Consider the following 16,387-nt stretch of genomic DNA (forward strand, 5'->3'; position numbering starts at 1 on the left):
TTATTTGGCTCACAGAAAGAAGGTCATACTGAACAGAATGTTAAGAAGCAATCCCTATGATTAAAAACAGGGCAAAATTGGTACCTGAGACTCAAATGGGGATTAAGTGGAATTACATAAAGCTGAATAATGATTGCTAAACGAACAAATTGAAACAGTACTGCTTACCAAAATGTCCTGCACTTAAACAGCGAGAAGGGGAATTGAGAATAGTTACATTTAAAATTAGATTTTGGAGTTAAAGTAACTCATTCCAGGCATCTAAATATTGCAGTTATTAATAGTTATGCTGCATTTCTATTTCAAACAGAAATAGATACCATCAGCGTGGTTGAAATGAGAATTCACACACGCGTGTTATCGTATGAGCATTAGAAAGGAATTTATGCCAGTGATGAAAAGAGAACATTTTTCTAAAAAGCAGTTTCATTTGAAAACTCCTTTGGGGATTCTAAAGGCTCACAAGTGGGATCCTTAGGATTTTCCCTGAGGACACGAGCTCTGAGAAATGTTTGGAACTTCTTCTATCTGCAAATGTGCGCTGAGACCTGTGCACTGCGTTCTGTGTGAAAAGGTATTGGAAAGAAATGTTAACTATTTTCAGAGCTTTGTAATTCCTTCTAACTGGTGATGAACAGTTTCTACCTCCCATCCCCCAAAGTAGCACAGAAGCAGCAGGGTCCTGTTGCAAGCTCCAGGGGCTGACTAAATGAGACATTTGGAACCGTGTGTCTTTTTGGATAACTGTCCTTGGAGTCTGATTTTTTTCTTTTAGACTCCATGTCGGTGGATGGTAACATAAATACGGTGCTTATTAGGAATATTTATGGACTGATTAAAGGGAGACACTTCCCCATATAATATCTTTCTACCCTGCTGGAACCATCAGAGGTTTAGCTGCCTTGCTCAACTAAGTACGTCTCTTTAATGTAAGAAATACAACGCAGAGATTCACTGAACTAGTTTTCTAAGAATTCAACAGATAAAATATACATAATAGGTTTATATAGGTCTGTAAAGAGACAATTTGACCTTCTTTAATAAGAAGTTAGCTTTTAGAAAGTACTTTAGATGATACGTGATTGGTCACTTTGATAGAACCACAGTTAGAATATTATTATAAAATGAATAGAAGTAAGCATAAACATCAAAAACATTTGTTTCTTGCTTCACTTTTTCCATGTCATGATGATTCATTGCCTACGGTTTTCCTGGCATCTGAGTTTTAGGAAAAATGTTTCCTTCCCTGCTCTCTATAATGAATTGAGTGGCAAATGGGAAGCTTGTCCTAACAGTCAGTCACCTAACTGATATGGACATATTTCTGTTAAAAGCACTGTGTCGTTATGGTGATTATTTTTCGTCCACATGGTAGAAATTAATTTGAAGAAGTATTGAACCTAGAAAGTTTATAGAATGTTTCTGAGGACCTGTTATCTTCTGTCATTCACTGTGTCTCCAAGTCCCTGTGATTTTTTCTATGTACTAGTATTTTCCCTTCCATGTGTGAGTGGGAAGGGTCACTAGCTCTTTTCTGGACCCCTGACTTGGAGCCACCTTTGCCCACCTCCCAGGCATTTCTCACTTAGGCTGGGTCATGAGATTGCACTGTTTCCTCTCCAGCATCCCCTTCCTGCCACCCTAGCCCTCAGCTGCGACAATCCTGTCTTGCTTCCTCTCCCTCTGGGACCCTCCTGCCCCCATGCAGAACCGTGTGTTGGACTCATGCCCCCTGGCCACTCAGTACCAGGGCACTCTGCCTCCTCCACCAGGACCATGCCTGCACGTCCCAGCAGCCTCACCAGTGCTGTTCCATGGAACTGCCCTGCACATCACCTCACTGCTGGCTCCTTTATACACCCTGCAGTTCCTCTTCTCCTTCCAACCCCTCTTGATTTTGTGAGATTCACTAACCACAGAAACTGTGAATAAAACTCAGATGACCACGTTTCTTTTAATTACATTCTAACTCACTTAAGAAGGATCTTGATCAACCGAGGTGGTTGACTAGGTTTGGGCCTGATGTCCTGACCAAAGTCATGGAGACCGACAGCATCACGGTGTCGGGAAGAGTGTGTTTTAGGGTGCTGACTTACAAAAATAGAATCTTAGCAAAATGTAAAAAAAAAAAAAAAAAAAAAGTGTAGCATTGACACAGATGACACTGTTAGCATCCAGCCACTACAACAAAGAGAACTAGAATATTGCCAGGAGAGGCTTTATGATGACCTGTTTGCATTTTGTTTAGTTTTGTGTTTTAGAAGAAGAGTTGGATGACTTCCAAATTGGCAGGTCTCTTTTCTATACTGAAATAAACGGGCAGTTATTTTCTTTGGATGTGCAAGTGTAGCATCTCTGGGTTCCATAATCCTGACCAACACATGATAAAATGGCTTTTTCTTCCTGTCCTAAGGGAAGCCATCAGCCGTGTCTGTGAAGCTGTCCCTGGTGCCAAGGGAGCCTTCAAGAAGAGAAAGGTACTGTCCTCAATGCTCTGTGTCTAACTGTGTCTCCTCCTTTGCTTCCTCTTTTTCGCCACTCGGTATCTTCAGTCACACAGAATTATTCATTGTCCTCTTTCTGGGGCCTGGCGCTTGCTACTTCTAAAAGCAGAAAGGGCTTAGATTGCTTTCTGTCTCATGTGGTTGAGGACGGTTAGCTGTCCCTGTCTCGGAAGTAGACACCCTGGCTACTCACTCACTGTGACGTAAACTCTGAAGACAGTGATAACAACAGACACTTAAAACAGGGTCAGGCTTTCCTTTAAGCACTTTGAATACATCAATTCACTTAATTACAACAACTGAGGTAGATATCCCCAGTGGTGTGCTGGTAAGTGTTTAACAACCAGCTCTCCAGGTTGGGCAGGGGAATGAAAAGTAGAGTTTGTAGCATTTTCTGATTTCTGTGATGCCAGTACTTCTACTGTGGCTGAATTCAATTTCTCCAAATGATATCCCTCAAAGACAGAGTCGGGAAGAGATACATGGTAGCTCATGGTTACATAATGTTTCCACCATACAAGTACCGTGGGCATCAATAACTTGGAAAGCAGTTAGTAGTTAATGCAGCAAAAGAATTAGGAAGTGATGCGTGTTGAGCATTTATTGTTTTTTTTGTTTTTTTGTTTGTTTTTGAGACAGAGTCTCGCTCTATCCCCCAGGCTGGAGTGCAGTGGCATGATCTTGGCTCACTGAAATCTCTGCCTCCTGGGTCAAGCGATTCTCCTGGCTCAGCCTCCCAAATAGCTGGGATTACAGGTGCACGCCACCTGCCCAGCTAATTTTTGTGTTTTTAGTAGAGATGGGGTTTGACCATATTGGCCAGGATGGTCTCAATCTCTTGACCTTGTGATCCACCTGCCTCGGCCTCCCAAAGTGTTGGGATTACAGGCGTGAGCCACCATGCCCGGCCCTGTCATCTGTTTTTTTTTAAAGGTAATTTATTTAACTGTAAGTTTACATACATTCATTTTTAATACAACTGTGATTAATCGTCAGATTATAAAATTCTGAAAAATTTAATAATTGGCTCCCATCAGCTGAGCCAAGCCAGCAGTAGAATACCACTGGATATCCCCATATTACAGACAACCACAACTGTGGCACGGAGGGGAAAGGCTGCAGTGTGGGTAGATGTTGTCTGAGAGCAAGCTCAGAGGTCTGGGCTCCACAGGCTGCGTGTTCAAACACTGCACTAGTACTTTTCATCCTGAAGATATTTGAGCCAGAAGGAAAATAAAAAGCCTGGATTAGGAGAAACCATGAAAACCTCTTCAGTTAAGTGTCTAGTGAAGACCCAGCAAAATCCACAATCAAGGCTTTTCTATGCCTAACCTGAATTGTGGCAAAAATGTCCTTCAAAGAACCTCTGAATCTGCCCCGAGGCTGCCCGTTCCTGATCCGGATCATCTGGACAGCTGCGTGTGTGGCTCTGCTGATCCCAGGCTCAAGCTTGTTTCTGTCTTCAGGTCTTGGGGACTTTCATGCATCCACAGGGCAGCTGGGTTTCCGGCAGAGAACTCTGAATGAAGATTCAGATGTGCCAGCCTGTGTTCTGGCCAGTCCATGGGGAACCAAGCAAGGCTCCAGAGTCTCCACTACAGGAACTAGGACAGCGACTGAGAACGGAGAAGTGGAATCTCATCTTCCAGGTCCCAGCTCATCCTGGGGCACCCTCATGGTTCTCTTGGTGGAAACAATGCCCATTTCTTGGCTCTACCCAGAATCTCATGGGTGGGGCCTCAGCATCTCTGATTTTAAATAGCTCCTTCAGGAGATTAAAAAGGGTGTGCACCTGGTTAGGAACTAATTAGCATATCAAAAGAGAAAGTGTTCTAATCCAAAAAGAAAGGATGGGTTGGTACCAAAGGGCCTTGCCCACCCAGGTACCCAGGAAAAAGGTCCCTGGCCCCAAAATACAGCTGTCAGTCCCTGTAAGGACATTTCTGACAGGGTAATGGATGCACCAGTTACAGCCAGGCCATGTCTGTCTATCCTTGTGCTGGTTCTAGGCCCATGGGTTTCTAACAGGGCAGTTCATGAGAACCTTGACCAGGGAGAGTGCGCCAAAAAATTTGTGGTCCATTCCCTTCGGCCACAAACATCCTTGCAGCTCTCTGGGATTCTTGTAATCCCCTAGAGCTGGCCTGCTTTAGTCTTCCTCTAAGTTAGTTTGACTCTTCCTCTGAAGTAGGTGTGATGATACCAGGTTGCTGAGCCTGCAAAATGCAATGGGCTTTCCCCAGGTTTATACACAAGGGCTTCCCCATGAGACACTTCCCAACAGGGCCGGGAAAAGGCCTGGAAGACTGATGCCTCTGCCTGCCTGCAGGAGTTCTCACCTCAGCATTTGCATATTACATGCTTTATAATTTGCATGTTGCATGTTCTAAAATCTGCATATTAACTTTGGACCCCCGACTCCCAGCTTATTCGTTTCACATTTGGTCTTCCTATGCCTAAGGAGGAAGGAACAATCAGTGAGAGTTTGGGGGTATGGCAAGCATCTACTTCCCCACCCTTTGAGATGGAAATGAAACAGCTAAAATAATGCTCTTCAATTTCACAGCCTCCGAGCAAAATGCTGTCCAGCATCTTGGGAAAGAGCAACCTCCAGTTTGCGGGAATGAGCATCTCTCTGACCATCTCCACGGCCAGTCTGAACCTGCGAACTCCGGACTCCAAACAGGTACATGGGTGCTCAGATCCCCTGTTCCTGCCCACAGCCCCAGCTGAAGAGTGTTTGCAGGCGTCTTCCTTGCAGCTTTACTGAGCTCACATAGCATATGTTTGTGTCAAAGTTTTACTAGAGTATGAACTTTGGCCACTTTGAAGGATCACCAAGAGAATGATAAATGAAATCGGCTCTCTTTAATTCTGCTTTTTATTTCTTTGGAGGATAATGCGTGAAATCATTTGTTTACATGCAATGTAAAAAACAAACAAACAAAAAAACAGATGTGTGTGCAAAGTCTCTTCTTAATGTCCTTATCCTTATTTTTTCTTTTACACCATATTTAATTGGTTTTACAGGCTATATTTTATTTTATTACCTTTGAAGTGGATGGCATGTAATGGTCTAATTGGTGATTTTTTTTTTTTTCCTTTAGTGGCTCATTGTTTTGGAGCATCCTGTAGTACATACTGTTGTAGGGGTAATGAGAAGTGGTGTTGTCTATGGAATAGCCAGTGTGGAATGAATTTGGAGCTGACTGAGACACCACAGCCACAGTGTTAATTAAGGCTAATTTTATTGAGGATGGTTGCATTCCTGCACAGTGTCTATCTTTTAGATTTCTCTGATCTAGTCATCATTAATTTGTTTAGCTGGAAAAATGGGTGTTTGAGTAGCTATTTTAGCTACCAACAAGGCACTTCTGAAGGTCAAATGAGGCACAGGTGAAATGTCTGACCAGTATCCAGGGGGTGTGGAGTGTGGACTCCCCTTCCTTGCTCTGCTCTGGCTCAGCTTTTGGGGCTGGCAGTAGGAGCTGGAGCTCGGATGGGACCTCTCTATATAATACTATACCTGATTCCAACATTGTCACCAGGGATGCCGCAGTGACCTTTATGTTACTATACATATTTCTATTGATTGACTTCCATATTCCCCAGGTTAGTGAGCAGCATCTCCAGCTTCGTTTATTCCTCCACCTGCTACCCAAGATGTTGAAATAAATCCTAGATCTAGCACAGAAATGGGAAGCAAAACCCAGGCTTTGTGTTGACATAACTAGATACCACTTCTCACTGCCTCCTGTTGTCCTCACAGGACTGATAGATAATTCCTTGTGTCTTTTTATCTTAACTTGTCTAAGGGACTAGTTCACTAGCACTGGAGATTGTGGATTCTGAATATTCATCAGGCTCAGCCTTTCTCTGGCACGGCCTGAGGCTGAGCTGTTCATGAAGGCTTGTGGGCTGGGCTCACCTCTGCATTCTCCTTCATGCCCAGAGCTGTTCCTTTCCTATGTCTCCTGGACCTTTTGTTTGGTCCTCAGACTCCTTAAATCTGTGGGAACTTCTCCCTGAACTCCCCTCCCACCTCAGTAAAACAGAAAACAAACTACGAGCAGTGGAATGAGACTGGGCTGGCCCTCTCTGTCCTGGAACATGGCAGCTGAAGCGGGTATCCAGTTCATGTTTTCCTGCCCTTGGTTTGGGCGGATGGGGCAAAGTGGCAGGTTCTGGACACCCAGGGGACTGGTAGTTTGGTTGATGAGTGTGTGAAGCTTGGGTGGGGGGCAAGCACACTGGGTTCTCACTCTCCCTTCCAGCTGACTTCTGAGCCCAGCTGTAGCAAACTGAGAACAGCCTGGCTAGACACTCCTTTCTCCATCCGATGAGACAGCAGCAAGACAACAGCCGCTCCCCTCTACAGAGTTCCAGGTGGAAATGAGACGCAACACCCTCAGGGCGAAACATGTGATTTAGGTCAATTAGCTCTAATTTTCTTACCCTGGTTTTCAATTTCTGTCTTACTCAAAGACATAACATACAACCACAGAATAAGGCTCATGCATCATGTCGATCAAACATGACTTTCATTTTTTTTCCCAAATCATAGCTTCCAATTTAATTTCCAAACTTCAGTTTTAGACCTGCCTTATAAGCAAAAATTAAATAAGCAAAAATGTAAAACTTTGGGAGCCATAGTTTATCATTTTCTGGTGATTCCTATTTTGTCATTGTTTTCTTAGGAGCCCTCTACCTTTGCGCCAGAGGGAAGATTCCAGAGAGCTGCAAAGGCCACTATTTTTAGTTTAACTCAGCTGGGGCTTGGGTGCAGCCTATGTAGCCAGCTTCATTTTCTTTTCACTTATGTACTCAGGGGTTTCTAGATCCTGAGGTGTTGTAAGTGCCAATAACCAAAGTAGGCATTTAAAACTGTCTTATTTTCTATTATAATTCAATTATATTTTATTTCAAGTTTCACAGGAGCATGTTTAGACAAATCCCTGGGAAGTGTGATTATAGCCATGTAAATTCTGACTGCCTGCCCGAGGACAGGGGCCCAAGGGGACTCTGCAGAACTGAGCTTGGTTATGTTGGGATAGAGATGAGCTCTGTTCCCATCCCCAGAAATTTACTTCAATGTCATTACATTGTCTTTTAAAAGATAAAATTAGCGTGGAAGACTTATGTCGCTTTTTAAATTTAGGGCAGCTTCTAATTTACTCAGTGTCTACTAAATTCCACTGTACGCTGCAGTTTATAAAGCTAATGGAAATTTCCCATTTTAAAATTAACACGGATTGTCTGCTCTGGATTTCACATTGATAAATTACAAGAGTGCTTTGGACAGTGCCGAGGTGAAATCTCGGACGCTGGCTTTCTAATTTATATGCACATGATACAAATGGGATAAAATGGAAGACGGGCCACATTTCCCCCCATTCTAGCTGTGGGTTCTGTGTCGGAGACCCCAGTGTGTTTTTGGAAACATAGTCTGTAAGTTGAGATATTTTGGGGTGTGGGTGAGGCAGGTTCCTTCTGGAAGAGGCATGGTTGTTAAGACCCTAGCCTCGGGGTGGGCCTCCCTGTCATAAGCGACTCAAGGTCAGACATAACCAGACCCACACACATTTGTGTCTTTCCACAAGGTCAGACTTTCACTGAAGCTATTTTAGTAATAAAAACCATGAGCTACATGGAGTTCATTCCATATCAGAGCTGTGGGCACATAGGCTGAAGCCACTCCCCAGGTCAGTCAATATTGCAAACCATACTTAAGAGTATACTTAATCAGTATATAAATGTTACAGATTGACATTCCACAGCAAACCAAGTAACATTTAACATCAAGAGAAAAAGAGATAGGAGTAGGGGTTAATAAACCATTCTGGGGCAAGTGACGTGGACAAAGAGAGTGTCCTGGCTTGATCCAGATGGACAACATGTCTTGCAAGGAAGAGTCTGATGTGGGCAGAGCCTTCATTGGCAGATGCTGGCTGCTCATCACCAGTGACAGCAAGACGGTGTCTGTTAAGAAGGCTGTTTCAAGCTGGTGAAGTCCTGCTTTTTATGACCAGAGTCCTCTGGTAAGGACTGATAGTAAAAGAATATACCTTTTTATGTCCTTATCTTGTTGGGTGCTATCTTTATTCATTAGGCAAACATCTGGTACCTGTTGGCATGTTGCTTCTTGAAATGTAAGATGGAGTCTTTTTCTAAGATGGAGTCACTTATGTTAAGGGTGCTCTATGCACGCCCTGTGTTAGATCACAGCTCTGCTAATCACCAGCTGTCTTAATTTGAGCAAGCCACTTGACCCCTCTGGGTTCTGGCTCCTCACCTGTAAAGTGGGATGGTGATAGTTCCCATGCCACAGGCTGCAGCGAGGCTTCACGGATGCTATTCTGGCAAAGCAGCTGGACAGCAGTCATCAGATTGTGAAAGATGATCTATTACTATTACTTTTATAATCATTATTTTTATATAGGTACCAATTTTCAGGAAAACATGTCAATTTGTAATGCCTGCCAACAGACAGTTGCTTTTCCAAAATGTGGAAAGCGCAATAACAGCACATCTCGTTTCTTGTTTTGGGCCTGGCAGATCATAGCGAATCACCACATGCGGTCCATCTCCTTCGCCTCTGGGGGAGACCCGGTAAGTGCCCTTGGGGTTGGTCTCTTGCTCTTGTTGGGAATTTCTGAGAAGGGACCCCTGCTTCAAAAATACGCCTTGCAAGACACCGTAAAAAAAGTGAATTGTGATGCCAGCAGATTTCCCCCTCCTGATTTCCCTAAAAGGTCTTCTTGGCCATCATTTTCTTTTTAGGGAAAACCTGTGACAAGAACCCCACCATTAGTTTTCATTTCATTAGCCAAAAGCTGTCAAAATCCTGGAAGCACTGGCATTCTTACGAGGTGATGAAATAGTTCCCCCGGCCCCAGAGCTGCCGTGGGCTTCTCACGCTGTCACTCTGCTCTTGCCCTACTTTTTGTTTTTTTTATCTGACCTCCATATTAATATTTTAAGTCTGCCTGAAGAATGTAAATTTACTTAGTCTGCTCTGTTCATAAGCATTTAAAATCAGCGTTTTTCTCTCCTAGTGTAATACTGCAGCCTTTAATAGTTTGCTTTGCCAACAAGGAAGGAGTTGCAGAGACAGAGAGAGTAAGAGGGAGACTTGAGAACAGAATGAGAATGTTCTATTTTTGCTTCACATCTTTAATGAAGAAGGCGGAATAACAAGGGAATTTGCTTCCCACATTTGGGCAGGAATGCTACAAAGGATGTCAGCATTCAGCTTCAGAGTGGCCATGTCATCTGAACTGTACTGTCATGAAGGTGAACTCAGAAAACCACCTCCCGCTCCCGGGACAGAGTGGAATCCACACACACACTTCCTTTCTCTCTAATCCTTATCATTTCTTACATTTTATTTTAAGATGAAAGTCCTCATTGAGATGCATATTCAGAAAGTGGAAGTCTTCCCCAATTGAACTCATCCAATAGGGTCTTACTCTGTCGCCCAGGCTGGAATGCAGTGGCGCCATCACAGCTTACTGCAGTCTTGACCTCCCGGGTCCAAGTGATCCTCCCACTTCAGCCTCATAGGTAGCTGAGACTACAGGCACGCACCACCATGCCTGGCTAGTTTTTTTGTATTTTTAGTAGAGACAGGGTTTCACCATGTTGCCCAGGCTGGTCTCAAACCCTGGGCTTAAGTAATCCACCTGTCTTGGCCTCCCAAAGTGCTGGGATTACAGGTATGAGCCACTGCACCTGGCCTAAGGTGCATTTCTTCAGATGCTGTCTATATGTATATGTCCACCTATTTCCTACCTAATTTGCAGTGGTTTTCTAATTCCTTGCCCCTTGTGATGTTTGGAACCATAGTTTCTTAAATTTGGAGGATAACCCAGTTTTGACATATAAAAGGCAGATGTCTTGTACATCTGCATTAACAGCTTCCTTCAAGAACTCGCCTTAAACCTGTCTTAATGTTGATATTATAAGTGAAAACACATATCTAGATCGTTGGGAGCCAATTACATTGGTTTGTGTCAAAACTATTTTATTTTCAGGATGCACATAGGACTATACTTTTTTTTTTTCAGATTTCCTTATCATCTCTTATTTTTTAAAAAAAAATTAGAAACATTTAGTAATCCTTAAAGTAATCCACAACCTGTTATATTTTCTGTGATTTCTTTTTTCTGGTTTATAAAATGTCATAACACAGGACAGGAAGCCTAGTTACTTTCCATTTTAACCAATCCAAATGCATTTTATATTGTGCATGAGATTACATTCCAAATTGATTTGTAACCATGAATTTAGCACGTTATAATTGTTAGACATTTTTAATAAAGCTGACAATTCTATGTTCTAGTCCTTGTTCTCCTGCTAAGTGTACATGTCACTTATGACTTAGTGCCTCAGTTTACCCATTAGGAAAATGGTATTTTGAACTAGCAAGCAAGATAGACTAGAAAACTTCATTAATTCCCCTCTAAAAAGGGTATGCTGTAATTATAATCTACTGTAATTAGCAGTGTTAAAAGACCACCCCAAGAATGGCAGAACAATGGCCAGGCTCAGGGTTCTTGGGGAGTGGGAACAGGGATAGAATAAATGCAGAACAGCACTTTGCAGCTCTGTCTTTGGAACTTAGTATGCTTCCTGATGACAAGAACATTGTTTTGAATGGTAATGTATTTGCCTGTTCTGCCAGAAAAGGATCAATACTGGCATCAGAAAAGCTTGGCCATTGACCATCTGAGAGACAGGGACATATTATGTCTCTCTATTCTCCCTCTTTACCCAACTTTGAGCCAGAGTAACAATGCAAAAGAAATTCCTTGTATTCATTACTAATGCTGACTCTAATTTTGTTACCTGAATATGTGCAAAAATAAATTAAAAATAAACTTCTTATGTTTATACTTTTTAGTTAACTCTAACCCCTACTTAAATTTGAAAGTCAAATACAAGTAAACATTGTAGGGCCAATGACATTCAATGTAATACTGCTTTGCTATGATGGACAAAGTTCGCTGAAACTAAATCTCCATTCTCAATGTGATGCTGGCCTGGCCACCATGGGGCAGAATTTTTTCAGTTCAATGTCTCTCCATTACCATAGGCACCTGGATGACTCAATTCTTCCACTAATTTCTTCTATTCAAGGAAAAACTTCAGTTGTACATCATGTACAAATGTAATGTCAATTTGCTTTATGTGGGCAGAGGAATCTACCCTGTGTCCTTTTCTTTCTAATTCTTTGAAAACCTAGCACTCATAATGTTGGAAACCCAGATGCAAATCCTGGCATTGAGATCGTATGCAGAACTTGATAACACAGTGGTCATCTAAATGATCCCAGATACTCTTGTATTAATTTTTAAGATACTCGTGGAAATGAAAATAAAATTTTTTTTTAAATGCTGGTGACATCTCAAACACTGGAGAAGGCACCTGTCCAACCCTAGGGTTCCGTGGATTTCAGCTTGAGAAACCCTGGTGCTCTCTTAGATGCTCTCTAAGGATCCTTCTGACATTCACGTCTCGTGAGTTCAGGAAATGTCTGTGATTACAAGCTGTCGTCCTTGTTTTTGCCAATAACTTCAGATTCTGACCACATGCCCCTTGATGGAAATGACCAGAAGCCAGTTTGACCAGGTGGACAATCTTTCACTTCCCTTCCCTAGTCAGCCTGTGAATACACCAGGGAACAGTGTCCTGAGCAGAAAAGAAAACAACTTAGCTGAGCCACACCCTGCGGAATGACGGGGGAAACAGCACCATTATCTCAAGAGCTGCTGGAAGAATTCTACACTGGTGTGGTCTTGCTGGACTGTGTAAGATCCAGCGAGATGGGGTGTGGAGAAGTGCCCAGCACCACCCACCTGATCCTACAGCAGATGTCCCACAACAGTGACATGGCCGCCCCATACTCACTCTCTCCCTCATCCCTCTCTCCTTGGAGAGCTTTTGTAGGGCACTGTTGAGAGAGAAGGGGATGTCTCCTTTGCCCATAGAGAAAACAGTGGAGCAAGTCACAACAGAGCCTTTAGGTACTGGCAACATCGGGAGTGTATCAATAAGCTGGTGAAGCCCTTCAAAGCAGTAACATATGGGAAATGTCTGCCAAAATGGGGTAGACTTTTACCAGTTGCCCCACGGAGTCTTGAATGTTGAAAATATCAGCTTTGCAGAGGAGTCTTTTCTGCTTTCAAGAGTTAAGATAATTACTGGTTCCTCTGCTTATTTGTTTATGAATTAAAATGCACATGGTTGCCTTGGTCTACTTTTGAGGTTGTCATTTCCCCTGTGCACTGATTACGTGAGAAGGCAGGCAAAGAAACTCACATTTCATACAGAAGGATGAGTCTTCTCAGTAGAGCTCATATTTTTAAAACATATTAAAGTATTAAGATCATTATTTATATCCAAGAAGAAAATAACCATTATATCTCATCCACCATGAAGGCAGCATTTGCAGTCAGCCTTTGAACATCCACTCTGGTTTTCTTCTAGCCTAGCAGTTCTCAAAGTGTGGCCCCCAGAGCCACAGCAGCTAGAAACTTGTCAGAAATGCAAATTTTGAGCCCTTACCCCAGAACTACTACCGAATTGGAAACTCAGGGGTATGGCTCAGCGTTCTATTTTAACAAGCCCTGCAGGGGATTCTGATACCAGCTCAAATTGGACAACCACTGGTGTAGACAAAGCTGAGAGCAGTGGTTCTTAACTTGTGGTTCACGTTACAGTCATCTAGGGAGCATCTAAAAACTAACGCGCAGGCCTCACATCCAAACCAATTAAATCGGATTGTGTGCACGTTGGGACGCAGGTATCAATGTTTTTAAAGCTTCTCGAGTGATCCAACATGCCTTTTCTCCTTGCTGCTCAAAGTGTGAATGGACTTCTAACCAGCTCCCGTGGGATACTGAGACACTGCGGCCTCAGTATACATGGAAACTGGTTAGAAGTGCAGGACCTCAGACCCTACCCCAGACTTGCTGAGTCAGAGTCTACAATGTGAGCCCTCTGGGTGGTTGCTACCCACATTATATAGTTTGAGTCTTCTGTGGGCTGTTTCTTAGGCAGCATTTGATACTTTAGCTGTTTGGTGGTTGAGTCCTTCTAAGCTCACTGGTTTGTGCTCTGTGTCCCTCACTGTGTGTTCTGTCACTTGTGATTAGTGATATAGGCATCTTTTTTCTTTAACAGGACACAACTGACTATGTTGCATATGTGGCTAAGGACCCTGTTAATCGCAGAGGTAAGCAGTGCTTGACCCCTATAATCTCTCATTTGTGTATAGCCAGCCTTCACATTCTATATGAGCTGGTCCTCATTATCTCAGCCCCCTCCCGACCAATGAGCAGTGCCATCTTGTATTACTAAGGATGAATGAGGTTTGCAAGGATTGTAGATCGCCTGGCTGAGTTAGGAGGTACTGGACCTCTCTGACCACCAAACACATAGCTGGTTTGGTACAACTGATTTACACACAAACAGCCCCTGCCCATATTCTGACAGTGGCCTCGGTTACACCTGGAAGACCACCTGCTGCCCGTCCTCCTGCCCAGCTTCAGCTCCCGGTGTGTGCCCAGTGCCCAGTAAGCCACACAGAGCTACTTCACTCTGCCCTGCCAGCCCTAGAGGCCAGTGTCTGAGATCAGGTGCTGTCTGCTTATACCCCTTTCAGCTTCTAAGTCCTTAGGCACAGGCTAGATGGGGGGAGTCATGTATAAAGCCAAAGCCCATTGGATGGTAGCATGGCTGGGGTGGGTGGGACTGACCAAGGTGCACTACCCTGGGATTCCAGGAAGCTACTGATGCACCACACCACAGCTGCAATTTAAAACTCACTGATGAAATAACAAATGGAATTAATAACAGCACAAAACAGCACTTCCTTCCACAACCCCCCTACCCCAGGTACCAACTAAGATTTTCTAGTTTGCTTTGCATAATTTTTATCCATATACATACACTCTCTTTTTAACATTTTCATACAAATGAGATCCTGATATTCTGTTTTGCTGCCTTACCCTCCAATGCTGTATGTTGGACGTATTTTTAAGGTAGCCCACACAGAACAGATGAACTGATCCTTGATGTGGCTCTATGGAGAACCTTCCCCCACGCCACCGCCTGGGGAGCTTAAAGAAATCTCAATGCTCAGGCCTCAGAGAGTGGGGCCCAGACAACATTTTCTAAAAGCTCTTCAGGTGTTTCCAAGCTACCGCCACGGCTGGGAAATAAGGCTTAGGTCCAGATCTTGAAGGAGTTTAGCCCTGAGTCATTGACTGGGTTTCTCGGGGGCAAACCAAGAGTACTTTCTGCCCACAATACAGTTCCTGTCCAGCGACATGGGAATCAGGATCGATTCCACATGTCCCGTGGCTGCCTCATCAGGCTCTCTCAGGTTTGTATGCGGTGATATTGTGAAGACAAGTGCCAGACCTGTGATGCAGAAAAGGATCTCCACCATTTTTGGTGCTTGAGGGCACCACCAACACAGGGTCCCTCTTATGGACTGAATGTTCATGTCACCCCCAAATTTACATGTTAAAATAGAACCCCCCAATATGATGGTATTGCATTAATTAAAGGGCCCAATTGAAGGTGGTGTCTTTGGGAAGTCATTAGGTCATGAGGGGGAAGCCTTATGAATGGGTTTGGTGCTCCTGTCAAAGAGACCTCAGAGAACTCCCTCACCCTCTTTCCACCCGTGCGAGGACACAGCAAGAAAGCGCCGTCTGCAAACCAGGAAGAGGGCCCTCACTAGACACCAAGTCTGCTGGCACCTTCCAGCCTCCAGAACTGTGAGAAACAGATGTCTGTTGTTGAAGTCACCCAGCGTGTGGTGTTACAGCAGTCCCGGCTGACTAAGGCCCTTTGTTTGAGACAGTTAGTGGGAGATCCTCACTCTGTACTTCCACCTATCTATTGCGTGTAACAAACTATTCAAGCTTAGTGGCTTCACAACAACCATTTTATTATAATAGAATGTGGGTCAGGAATTCAGGCAAGTGTCAGCTGGTCAGTTCATCTGCCCAAGTGGCATCGACAGGGGTCACCGAGTGGTCTTTAGCCAGAGAGTCTGGGCTGGTCTAGAAGGTTCGAATTGGCTTTGCTTCCACACCTGGGACCTTGGCAAAGATGACTAGAGGCTCAGCCCCCTCCATGGAGTCTCAGAGACTCTCCAAGTGGCCCCTTCAGCCCTCTGGGAAGCAGGGCTTTCTATGTGGCAGCTCTAGGTTCCATGAGACCCAGAGTAGATGCTTCCAGTGCTGGGAAAGGCCAGGCTCAGCTTCACTTCTGCCATAGATTTACCAGTCACAACTGTTAGCCAGGTGCAGTGGCTCATGCCTGTAATCCCAACACTTTGGGAGGCTGAGGCGGGCAGATCATGAGGTCAGGAGATCGAGACCAGCCTGGCCAACGTGGTGAAACCCCATCTCTACTAAAAATACAAAAATAAGCCAGGTGTGGTGGCATGCACCTGTAGTCCTAGCTACTTGGGAGGTGGAGGCAGGAGAATCACTTAAACCTGGGATGCAGAGGTTGCAGTGAGCCGAGATCATGCCACTGCACTCCAGCCTGGTGACAGAGTGAGACTCCATCTCAAAAAATAAAAATAAAATAAAAAAAGCTGTCACAGCCAGCTCAGACTCAAGGGGAAGGAAGCCACATGTACTCTTCAAGGAAAGAGTGTCAAGGAATTTGCAGCCATCTTTATCCCTCAACCCTCCTTTCACCACGTATGAAGAGGCCCAGCCTACTAGATGACAGTGTGGGCAGGCAGGGTGGGTCTAGCTGCATCCCTCCAGCAGCCCAGCTGTGAGTACGTTCTGCTGCATCTCATCAGTGTTCTTACCAGGATGACTTCCTCCATGAAGGAGCAAGTGGCAGGGCTT

The 16,387-nt window shown here is 44.1% G+C and overlaps 1 protein-coding gene across 1 annotated transcript in view; it reads left to right on the forward strand.

The window, feature by feature from the left end:
• Positions 1-16,387, forward strand: part of SHC3 (SHC (Src homology 2 domain containing) transforming protein 3) — a 133,184-nt gene that overhangs the window by 65,830 nt on the left and 50,967 nt on the right. The window contains exons 3-6 of the mRNA XM_011975222.1: positions 2,414-2,477; positions 5,071-5,190; positions 9,060-9,113; positions 13,689-13,740. Coding sequence (XP_011830612.1) covers positions 2,414-2,477; positions 5,071-5,190; positions 9,060-9,113; positions 13,689-13,740 — 290 coding nt within the window. The remainder of the gene's footprint in view (positions 1-2,413; positions 2,478-5,070; positions 5,191-9,059; positions 9,114-13,688; positions 13,741-16,387) is intronic.

Source organism: Mandrillus leucophaeus, unplaced genomic scaffold (assembly GCF_000951045.1).
Source record: "Mandrillus leucophaeus isolate KB7577 unplaced genomic scaffold, Mleu.le_1.0 Scaffold152, whole genome shotgun sequence".
In the NCBI taxonomy this organism is placed as follows: domain Eukaryota; kingdom Metazoa; phylum Chordata; class Mammalia; order Primates; family Cercopithecidae; genus Mandrillus; species Mandrillus leucophaeus.